Source organism: Lynx canadensis, chromosome B1, assembly GCF_007474595.2.
Source record: "Lynx canadensis isolate LIC74 chromosome B1, mLynCan4.pri.v2, whole genome shotgun sequence".
Lineage (NCBI taxonomy): Eukaryota > Metazoa > Chordata > Mammalia > Carnivora > Felidae > Lynx > Lynx canadensis.
The window spans coordinates 110,495,779-110,507,855 of record NC_044306.2 but is presented as its reverse complement, the minus strand read 5'-3'; the positions used below and the strand labels follow the sequence as shown (position 1 = coordinate 110,507,855).

General features: G+C 37.0%; 1 protein-coding gene across 23 annotated transcripts in view; it reads right to left on the bottom strand.

Annotated features, from left to right (window-relative positions):
• Nucleotides 1–1,380: 1,380 nt before the first annotated feature.
• CAMK2D (calcium/calmodulin dependent protein kinase II delta) overlaps nucleotides 1,381–12,077 on the bottom strand; it is a 315,359-nt gene continuing 304,662 nt past the window's right edge. For 20 of the 23 annotated variants that reach the window (XM_032592913.1, XM_030313188.1, XM_032592914.1 and 17 more), the window contains 4 exons: nucleotides 8,289–8,383; nucleotides 6,062–6,290; nucleotides 4,527–4,622; nucleotides 1,381–3,356 (listed from right to left, as the gene is read on the bottom strand). In XM_032592913.1, coding sequence (XP_032448804.1) covers nucleotides 4,556–4,622; nucleotides 6,062–6,290; nucleotides 8,289–8,383 — 391 coding nt within the window. In that variant the 3' untranslated portion in view covers nucleotides 1,381–3,356; nucleotides 4,527–4,555. Of the gene's footprint in view, nucleotides 3,357–4,526; nucleotides 4,623–6,057; nucleotides 6,291–8,288; nucleotides 8,384–12,077 lie in introns of those variants that run through there. The other 3 variants (XM_032592915.1, XM_032592916.1, XM_030313205.1) reach the window with 2 other exon arrangements.

The following is a 12,077-nucleotide window of genomic DNA, read 5'->3' as shown; positions in this document are numbered from 1 at the left end:
TTCTCACTTCTTAAAATCTGACAAAAGATTCCATGAAAACAGTGAAGGAATTCTAGGTATCAGTAGAATTTTATTTAATGAAATCAAATGTTGTGCCATACGTTTACCCCTACCTTATATATGATTATTTCTACAAGGATTCAGACTCTCAGTTACTTAAGATTAAGATTCCTTGAGAGTTTTCCTAGAATAAACTGATTTGCTTCATTTCATTTTCCCTGCTTTTGGCTAGATGACTACCTTATTCAGTATCTCTCATCTTCCTGCTGAGATTCGATATGAATATATCCTTAGCAATATTCGTAAACCAGCATTAAGACAGCAGCCCATAAAATAAGAGTGTTATACTCTCCTGAGTAAGGAATGGGGACAATGTGAGTATTAATATCAGCAACTATAATAGTTATAGCTGCTACCATTTAATTATTACTCTGGTACTTCGTACTCATCATCTCTAGTCCTCCTAATACCCCTATTAGATTGGCATGATTGTCCTCATTTTACAAATATAAGCTCAGAGGGAAGAGTTAGCATGCTCAGAGTATCAAAGACAATAGTGACAGAGGTAAGCATTATACCCAAGATTGTCTGGTTGACTGTCTTGAGGTTCCCATTTACAATTTGGCCACAGTTCAAAACTATTAATGGCTTCTCCCTTGTTGGCCCTCTTTGAGTTTAGAGATAAAAAAATGAATATACAGCTCTTGCCTATAGAGATATTATGCTCCACAGTGAAGACACAAAGATGTATCTTCGAAACCATGTGGCTGGTGGGAGGCAGACCCAAACTACAGCTGGTATTGAGAGAACGAGCAAGCTTAGTGTGGTCGAGGAAAGTTCAATCAGGTGGGTGATACTCTAAACTGAATGTTTAGGAATGAGTAAGAATTAGGTTGAAGGAATAGGGGAAGAATGTTCTAGGTGAAATACAGCATAAATAGATGTGTGATGTTTGCGGTCAATTGAAAGGTGGTATACTCGCATACATGTAAGCAGGAGATGAGGTGCTTACTGTAGACTGGAAGCGACATTGAAATGGTATACAGTTAGAGTTGGCTTAAAAAAGGAACATCCTAGCAGCCAAGTGAAGGATGGAACAGAAGACACACTTAGCAATTTCAGGATTCTTGTTTTTAACTACTTTGTTCTCAGAAAAATTTTCCTAGGAGAGACTTACTTTGGACGTATATACTAAATTAACTTGCCATTATTACCAAGTGCATTGTTAAAAGGAAGCACAGTTCAATAATTTCATCTTTGCATCAAAGGTAAATTGTTATGAATTAATGAGACCACGGTAGGACACACGGCCGCTGGCACTGGCCAGCATCGTGGATGCATCAATACAGTACCTCTTCTTAAGAAATAAAGATGGAAACATTGTCAGCAGAAATCACAAATTTATTAACTCTTAAATATATCAATCAGTCATTTACCATTATGGCAAGAAATATATACAGTGTCCCATGGTAAACTGCAGTGTTTCAAAATGATAGAAGATAATAAATGTGTAATTCAGTTGTGGTGGAGAGAACAAATCACAATTTCCTCACATCTTAGTGCGGAAGACAAACTTGATCTATGGTAATACTTCAACACCACATGCTAAGTTAGAAGTGTAAAAAAAAAAAAACACTATACCTATTATTTTTAAAATACATGTATGCCACGTATAGCCGCTTCACAAAAAGGTAGAAGAAATCAAAAAGGGAAAAACGAGGCCATTACTTTTCACAGATCTCATTGGCAGGTTAACATGGCTCAATACATTTACTGTATATATTTATTTTAAATATATATTTTTAAATCGTGTAATTATCAGAAAAGTTTCAATCCATCTACCATACATCCACTAGCAACAATATCTAAAGTGATTAGTAATCAACACAGAAAGGTGAAATGAGAGAAAGAGGGAGGGTTGTTTTTTGTTTAGTTTTTTGCTTCTGCTTTAAAAATAGGCTTCTGAAGATTGTGAATTACTATTGTTAAAATAATGCTGATGAAGATACCATGCACTAGAAAGCATTTCAGGGAAGAGAAACTGCCTCACAGGAGTTGAGAAAACAAAGGAGAAATGAGAAGCACAAAGAAAATCCAGGCATTTCCCTTTTCTTTTTAAACTGGAAAATCCTAACTCCTCACAGGAAGATAATGTCACTGACACAAGAGAGAAGCTAAGAAAGCACACGCCACAAAGATCAAGTTCTAAACACTTAGGAGAATGGAAATCACTTGCAGACCTCTCTGACTTTAGAAAACTAGCCAGTGGTGAAGCAGGAGGGGCCCAGTGCACAAGGCAGAACTAAGTGCCTTTGCACAAAACCCTGATCCACTACAACTTGGTGTTGTCCTTGCAAGTCCCCTAATTAGTAAGACACCTCTCAGGTAAACTAGGAACTCCCTGCTTTTACCTAAGTTTAAATAATTCTAATACCACCAACATAGGCTGTAGTTTGGACACAGGGATTCTAAGCAGAATTAAGAACGTTTAAAATCTTGACAACGTTTTCAGAGTCCTAAAGATGATAGGAGTGCTAGTTTAGTTACCGCCATTATGCAAATTTCACTTTCCTTTCTGTCTAGTAGTGTGTGAGAAAAGACAGAAGAGGATGGAGAAAAAGGAAGCAAACAGCAAAAAGTGAGATCAAATGGAGAAAACAGAGCACACAGGTGAGAAAGGAACAGGAAATACAACAAATTCACAACTGTGAGTATATCCTAAAGTGATCACACGTAAATTATGTGAATTTTTCCAGTTTACGATTTGAGCAAAAACAGCATGACTTTATCTCGCTTCCACATTCTTGAGTGATTTTGCTCACATATCAACCTACTTTAATTGTTAAAGAGCAACAAAGCTTTCAACCAGGATCCCAGGATCACACTAGGAAACTGAAAGTGTTTTTTTTTTCTGTTTGTTTTTTTTTTCTTTTTTTTTTGCTTTTTGTTAAACAAACAAGCCAAAACTGATTAACAGCAAAGAGTTTTAAAAATTTACGTTTCTCTTACAAACTGTCATTCAGAGAACAATAATTTTGAAGTCTGTTAAATCTTGGCATAAACAGAAACTTGACGAATAGGTTGTATTTGGAACATTGTGGAATTTTTTTTGACCTCCCTCTATTGTTTGCCAACAGTAATTTAAGTTTGCATGGAACATCCCCCTAGTTGAAGTGTAAACAATGTGTGGGAAGGAATATATGACAAGATGATGTATCACATATGCATTACATGTAGGACCTTCACAACTTCATGCACTCAGAAACATGCATGAAGAGGAGGAGAGGACGGCCCAGGGTTCCCATCCAGGTGCCTTGAGAACAAGAGAATGCAGAAGTGGCACTGTTGACATTTAGCTGAAAGAAAGTGGGGGAGGGGGGAGGGAGAAATAAGTTACACTGTTTTACAAAATATTGCCAAATTGTTTTGCCAAAGATGTGACTAGGGTACAATTTTATACCTTAGCTAACTTAATTGAAAATACAATGTATGAGATCTTTGCTTGCAAAAGATGAAATACACGATGTTAAGCAGAAACAAAATTAAAATAGATAACAACAGCATTAATTTTCTGTCAACTTTGTCCACACAGAGCTAAGCTGAAAACAGAAACAGGAACCCAGGCTTCAATCACATTATTGAATATAAATATGCATTGTAAGCATTCATGTTTTGTTAAAATGAAGTTTAAGTTCATCCTTAGCTTTTGTCATCATTCTTAGGCTCCTTGGAAAGTTAAACCTAGAAGTCAATTTAACAAGGAATATAGCCTCAAAAGTAGATGAAACATAATGATTTAATTGGAGGTTGTTTTTTTTTTTTTTTTTTTTAATCCAACTGCTGGTAGCACTATTTGTTAAAAGCTCTGATAAGGTTCAGTGCTTTGAGTGGAGAAAATATTCACAACATTACCACATATATCTGGATCCTAATCCAAGTTAAGAAATAAATCTTAAAAAACAACACAGGCATGAATTTAATTACAGTCAACTTTCAATTATCCTCTGGAATTACCTACTATGTGAGTTTTAAATTTCAGCTTGACTTCCTCTTGTGGCCTGTGCTCATGGTCAAATACTATTATACTCAGTCAGGCACAGCAAATTAATTTATAAATTAACCTTAGTCAAGTGCTTAACAGGAATTACCACCTCTAGAAAAATGGACACCAAAAAATCCTACAGCTTGTTATAAATTAGGTCTGGATAATTGAGAGTTGTGAGAATTGACCCAGACATAATGGACTTTTAAGGTGAGAACTCCAGGATATTCTAAAATGCCAACATCCATATGCTAAGGCTCTTCTCAGAGCTTATTACCTTTAAAACAAGGGTTATGCTACAAAATGAGGCCAAACATTAGACTCAAGAGCTCATGCAAAAGTGCTATAAATTTCCAAAGACCTTTAATATTTTCCATTGAATATAATGCAAAAGAAAATATTCTTAAAGGGAAGAAAAACAGCCATGCAGCTTTTTAGTCATTAGCTCCATTCACAAAGTATCCCGGAGCAGGATGTTACTTACAAGACCCATATGTGAATGGTTTTCAGGCCTTAGATGTTTTGCCACAAAGAGGTGCTTCCTGAGAAGTTTTCTTTCCCATTTGGAATACAGGATGGCCTATTAAGAGAAGCCCCATTTAAGCCACTTGGCGTAAAATGAAGTTTTCTTAAATAGGCTCTATCCCATAAACACTTGAGGGAATTGTAGAAAAACCTTACCCTCTAGTACTGTATGATTGTAATCCCTTCCATATTAACTGTCAATTAGTGCTGTACCTCTTTGGGGTAAAAAACACACAAGCATGGGTATCGTCATTATTATATTCCTCTTGTCATTCTCTTCATTACATAGCTATCTATTTTTCCTTCGTCTACTTTTTATAAATCCAACAGTGATAAGTAATCATTAAGGCTATAGAGAAGGTCTTTGAAAACCACTGTGGTACATTATTAAACTGAGAAATTTTGATAGATTCTCTGGAGTTGAATGGCTGTTTGTATAAACTTGACTCCCCATCCTACTCCCTTCTGAATATTAACAGGTGATCCTGGTGAGACAATTTGGAGTGAGACCAACATTAGGTCAAACTTCTGAGTCTAAACTCTCCTTCTTGTTTTCATCTCATCCCTTCACTGACACAACCTTATTTCTCATTAATATTCCCCTTTACTCCAGTTGGAGCCAGCCTTCCTTATCCATAATCCTCTACCATACAAAGCTAACACCCTGACATTGTCCTTTTCTTATGATATTCCTGGACTATCTTCCATTTGCTCTATGTCTCCAAATTCCACTTGGAATTTGGACAAGGTCTTAAATGATATATTCTGTGCAAGATATACTTCTAAACTGTGAACAGTTTGTTACATTAGTCATTCATTCCATTCTACTCTGAAGTTGATTGCAAACCTTGTAATTTTTCTTTGGTATCAATCATAAGTTGATTTCTAAACTAGAATATAAGTTCCTGGAAGACAATTATCTTTTACCTTGTATTTTATCTGGCATAAGTTAATCACCTAGGAGATGTGCAAGAAATATTTGTCTAATTATTGATTGGAAGAGCAAACATAACATCTGAGGTAGAGTAGCATAGTGAGGAAGACACTGAAATACCTGTTCCTTGTATTTTGAATGCTGTGTTTATAAATTTCTTCTAATACCTGTTAACTGAGCCCAGTAGATCATGTATAAAGGTTCTGATATGATAATGGTCATTTTAGAAATGCCTCCTTATTTTTTCCTCCCACATCACCCTCCTCTGCCAATTGTGATAATGAAGTCACAAATAGTTTGCCATATTACGTGATTTAAGAAAAAGAAACCAGCTTGCTGGGGTATTCCTCCAGTTTCTATTATACGTGTTTCAACCCCCAAACAGTTGGTCTAGTTGATCTTTCTAGACAGTTCTAATCTATTTCTCCTTACACATTCCCACCGATGTAACTGACTTCCAGTGTTAAACAACACTATGTCATGTCATTAACAATGGAATAAGTAAAAAACACTGGCCATGGGTATATTAACAAAGAAGCTGACAGACTGGAAATATTTACTTGATGGGTACTGTTGGCGACCCAGAGCGATGAAAATGAACATTCTGCCACTTTCCATCCCGGCGGTGCCACACCCGGGTTTCTTCTGACTGCATTGTCTTTGGCATCCCGCTGCCATCCATGTACTGTGTGAGCCTAATGTATGCTATGCAGGCAGCATCATCACCTACCAGGTGTACATGGGGGTTCAGGATAATAGTGTGGATTGGTTTATTGCTTTTGGACAAAGCTGAAAGAGAATAAAATGAAAACAAAACTTAGTTACTACATACAGAAAACCAAAACCAGTAACTTCGTCTGGGGCCAATGAATGCAATGCCATTCATTCATTCAACTACGAATTGTTTGCTTTGAGTCCCTGGCACTGTGCAAAGTAAAAGGAAAAGAGAAAGGAAAAAAGAGCAAAAGTAGATAGTCATTATTTTCTTTGTTTACCTTCATAGAGAAGTTGTCACTCTGGAAACTCAGGGACACACAAAGCTGAAGGTGAAGAGGTGTATTTATTTATAATGGGAAGTGGTTAAAAACAAAAGCTATACTGGGGCACCTGGGCAGCTCAGTCGGTTTAGCCTCTGAGTTCGGCTCAGGTCATGATCTCACAGTTTGTGGGTTTGAGCCCCGCATCAGGCTCTGTGCTGACCGCTTGCTCAGAGCCTAGAGCCTGCTTCGAATTCTGTGTCTCCTTCTCTCTCTGCCCCTCCCCAGCTCACGCTTTGTCTCGCTGTTTCTCAAAAATAAATAAATGTAAAAAAATAAAACAAAAACAAAAGCCATGATACAAATAGAGAGGTAGAGGGCCTGGCCCAGATGCATGGAGCAGTTGAGAGGATACCCTGTGGTCTTGTTCGTTTTGTTAGCTGATGAAATACATGGGACAAGGAAATATATCAAGTATCATGCTTAACTGACTGAGCCACCCAGATGCCCCTAAAATGCTTTTTATTTATTTTTGAGAGAAAGCGAGAGAGCAAGTGAGGGAGAAGAAGAGAGAAAGGGAGACAGAGGATCTGAACTGGGCTCTGTGCTGACAACAGAGAGCACAATGCAGGGGCTTGAACTCATGAACCCTGAGATCATGACCTGAGCTGAAGTAGGACTCTTAACCAACTGAGCCACCCAGGTGCCCCTGATGTTATTCCTTTAGATCACTAAAACAGGTTAAACTGTTTTACCTGTTATGCAAACCTCTCTCCCATTTTCAGAAAAGATCTGAGTAAATTACTAAATGCTACAGTCACATAAAAAAGAATATCCCATTATGAAGAATATGTATTTATGGTAAGTAATGACATATAGTTTCTGTTGAAGTAAGTTAAACATTTAAGGGGTTAATTATTCTTTTATTAGTGATGAGATGGTGTCGATTGAGAACCAACTGGAAGAAACATTATGAGAGAATCAGGAAATTTACTGAAGCTTTGTTAAGGCCAATTTACCACATAATTCTTTCCTTGCAAATGCCTAGTGACTATGTAAAAAAAAAATCATTAAACATACTTTAAATTAAAAACCCATGCCACAGCAGACATTCCCGTCAATGCTTATAATTATTGGAAGTGAATTTGATTATTCTAGTCCTTGCTACACTTCCTCTTTAATTTGATGAATTCACTCTATGTATCATGCAAACAAAAGACAATTCCTAGCCTTCAGGTGCAAGGAAAAGAAAGATAAAAGGAATTTCTGCTTTACACTTTTTTTGATGATCTCAAGGATCTCAGGAGTTTCTTTTGCTACTATCTCTGAAATGTGGCTATTTCCTCTAAGACCAAATTCTTATAGTGAAAACTGAAATATTTATTTACCCGATCACTCATCTTCAGGTACATTTCACTTTGAAAATGAGCACTATGCTTGAAAGCACCCCTTTATGTCAAATATTCTGATATACTATGGTGTCTTTTACTTTTTTGTACATAAACAATGTTTTATGAAAACTTATTTTTTTGGTAATTCATTTTGCAGCTTATATATACATTTGCTGGGACTTAGCTGGGGTACGTTCCATCAGCATTACCTTTTATACAAAATCAAAGAGTTTCCAAAACACCAAAACTTTTAAGCTTGTCATTTTTTTTTTTTCAGTTTCAAATACGAAAAGCGTTATGATGTAAAATACTGGACTAAGGTGAAAATTCTCATTATAGAATAGAGAAAAGCTACAAATTTAAGAGAAATTCAAAGAGAAATTGGAAAAGGCATGTTATTAAATTTAGAATAAATGTACCATTTTCAAAGTAGAATCGGTGAAAGTCCATCCCTTCCACTAAATTACCCAAAGCTTCAGGTTCAAAAGCAGTAAGGCCCGGGTCACAGATTTTTCTGTAGGGGAAAAAAAAACATAATGAAAATAACCAATACATGGGTTAATATGTTTTGTTTATATAATATACTTTGTTTCACACATATCCAATCTTATTTATCAACTCTTATTTTTCACTGGAAGGAAAGAGTCTTTAAAAAACATAAAAATAGGGGCGCCTGGGTGGCGCAGTCGGTTAAGCGTCCGACTTCAGCCAGGTCACGATCTCGCGGTCCGTGAGTTCGAGCCCCGGGTCGGGCTCTGGGCTGATGGCTCAGAGCCTGGAGCCTGTTTCCGACTCTGTGTCTCCCTCTCTCTCTGCCCCTCCCCCGTTCATGCTCTGTCTCTCTCTGTCCCAAAAATAAATAAACGTTGAAAAAAAAATTTAAAAAAAAAAAAAACATAAAAATATAAAATTTCTTTCACAGGCCTTGGCAAGGTGAGTTGAGGAGCAGATGCTATAAAAGCATTTTGCAGGGAACTCTGATAGGCACAAGATAACACAGCAAGTTCCAGCAGATGATAACTAGACTTCTTTAGGAGTCTCCTTTTTAAAATTTCTGCTTTTTTATATTTCCAAGATGAATTCTCTAGGCTTTCTCCAGTTTTTCCTCTTATTTTTAATTTTTTAAATGTTTGTTTATTTTTGAGCGTGAGAGCGCGCCTGAGCACAAGCAGGGGAGGGGCAGGGAGAGAGGGAGACACAGAATCCCAAGCAGGCTGCAGGCTCCAAGCTGTCAGCACAGAGCCCGAACTCACAAACCGTGAAATTGTGACCTGAGCCAAAGTCATATGCTTAACCCACTGAGCCACCTAGGCGCCCCATCTTACTTTTATTTTTTTACACTTGATCTTAGCCAAAAGGCCGAGAAGTGATTTACTCTTAAGTTGTCGAGTCCAATACACTCTCCAAGTCCTACAAAATCAACATTGGCTCTGAAACGAAATAATTTTGGAACAACTTTTGACACCTTCTACATTCATTGATTTGAAAGCATATATCACATCCTGTACTTTCTGGAAAAGCTGTTTTTAAAGTTTATTTCACTTGGGGTGCCTGGCTGGCTCACTCGGTTAAGAGTCCCAACTTCGGCTTAGGTCGGCATCTCACGGTTTGTGAGATCGAGCCCCACATCGGGCTCTGTGCTGACAGCTCAGAGCCTGGAGCCTGCTTTGGTTTCTGTGTCTCCCTCTCTCTCTGCCCCTCCCCTGTTTGCGCTCTCTCTCAAAAATAACAATAAATTAAAGTTTCTTTAACTTTTAAAATAAAATTGAGAGATTCAAACATACAGATTAGTTTTCTTTTTAATACTAGAAATGTAATTCAACAAAGAGATAGGACATTTTTAAATATTCAGAGAAAGCCAATGGCTTTCTTTGGAGAAATTTATTCCATGAAGAATTGTTAAACACCTATGTGGCAGATATTCTTTGAAACAATTATAACAATTAAGACTGGAATAGAAATAAATACAAAGTGCCTGAAAACCAGATTACTTACATATGGGACAGGAAAGATTTAGGAGAAAAAGTGAGCTGGGCTTTTAGGAATGTGTAGAAGTTTTCCAGGTGTGGGGAAGATGGTAGGCAGGAGGAGGGCAGCAAATACAATAGCTTAGTACTGACAGAATAGAGAGTATGTTTAGGGAACAACTAGTCGCTTGATCTGGTGAGCACTGGGTCAGTGGGTATGTATGTAAGTCCCATAAAGGGGGAAACAGTTCCTTGGGCCTGCGGTGATCAAGGCAGGCTTCTCAGAGAAGGTGACATAAAATCTGGATTTGAGGAAATAGTGCAAGTTTACAAAGCGATAAAAGGATTTGGGACTATTTATTTTGGGGGAAAAACATTTTAACTGTTCAACAGAAATACAAATTGGCCAACATGTATTCAAAAGGCCAACTCACTATGGTTCTTCACAGTATTGTTCACAGTGCATGGAACCGATTTTTTAAAGAATGCTTTTAAAGTAGAAAATAGTTGGGGCGCCTGGTTGGCTCAGTTGGTTAAGCATCCGACTACAGCTCAGGTCATGATCTTCCAGTTTGTGAGTTTGAGCCCTGTGACGGTGCTGACAGCTCAGACCCTGCAGCCTGCTTTGGATTCTGTGTCTCCCTCTCTCTCTGCCCCCTCCCTCTCACACTCCATCTTTCTCTCTCTCAAAAACAAATAAACATTAAAAAAATCAGTGAATATTTCTGTGGTTTAAAAAAAAAAAAAGCCTTAAAGGCAGGAGTGGCAGAGGGGAGGTAGTGAGGAGGGCTTTTACATTTTGTCTCAGACTTGCTGGTGGGCAGGTACTTTCAAGTTCAAAGTCAAATATATATAATCTCTAAGGGGCAAAATGGGAATAGCCATGTTGCTATGGTAACAGGAATTTATTCTGCCAGGGGCTATTACTTCCTCTGCAAATATGACTTCTGGTTGTCAACATTGGTGAATCAAAAATTTTTACTACCTTATATTGGTGCTGAAATCATCTGAGAATCACCGTACTATGATGGATCTCTTTACCAACCACCAAAAAGAGTCAATACATCTGAAAACCTGTTAATCTGTTCTTTCTCTCTCCTCTGTATATATGCATTTATCACCTGTCATAGGCTTTGGATTAATAAAGGATTCACAAAGCTGCCACTTGATATATATATGTGTGAACACACACGCTCTGAACAGGTGTCCTAAGGACCAGTTGACAGGGCTTTACCAGTGTATTCATCCAAAAAGCTCCCATGTAAGGTCCTGTTGAATTATCCCTGGGCCTGAGTTGAAACATCAGGCCAGATTACAGGCCTCTGTAGGTAAACAGATGTGATTCCACAGGACTGCATTATTTAAAATACCTTACATTAACCTGTCTTAGAATATAGGAAACGTTCCAATTTTGCCTGGCTACGACCACCAACAAAATACACTTTTTTACTATTCTACAGGAGAATGCTATTACAAAAAATACATACTTGAAAATAGTATTCTCATATTTGGAGAACATGTTCTCATGTTTTCCTTAATAGAGTTCTCAGCAAAACGATAGAAGAGCAGCTTCTATGGCACAGAGTTCTCCACAACTGTTTAAAAGGGAACTCTGGTCTCCGACGAGAGTTTTATTTTAAACTTCATATCTTACTATTTCAAGTGTACTTTATTAAATCATGTGAAAATAGCTGATACACACAAATATATACACATGCATATGCATGTGTTTGCATGTATATGCATTTACACATTTAATTTACAAGAAGCAATCCTGCATTTAATTTAGTTCTTAAACTCATTTACTTTTCATATTTTATAACAGATGATAAAAGCAATATCTTATATAAAATTTGGGAAAAAAGGCAAGAAAAAAATTCACACATAATTTCATCTCCCAGAGGCAATGTCCTTTTTTCCTTTTCAAAACCAATTTGTCATATCTCATTCTATTTTTAATGCTTTTTCTCATGTAGTTGGAATAATTATGTACATTATAATTACATCATAAGCATTTGCCAGATTTCTAGAAACTACATAAACATCCACTGTACCAAATGCACCACATATTACTTAATGGTTTCCTTAATGTTGGACATATGTTTCCAATTTTTCACTATTATGAACATCGCTTCAATAATATTTTTGTTTATATTTTTTGTCCATGCTTTAGATTAAAAATCCATACCCGTGTTAAATTTTTTAAAGTTTATTTATTTATTTTGAGAGAGTGTGCATGAA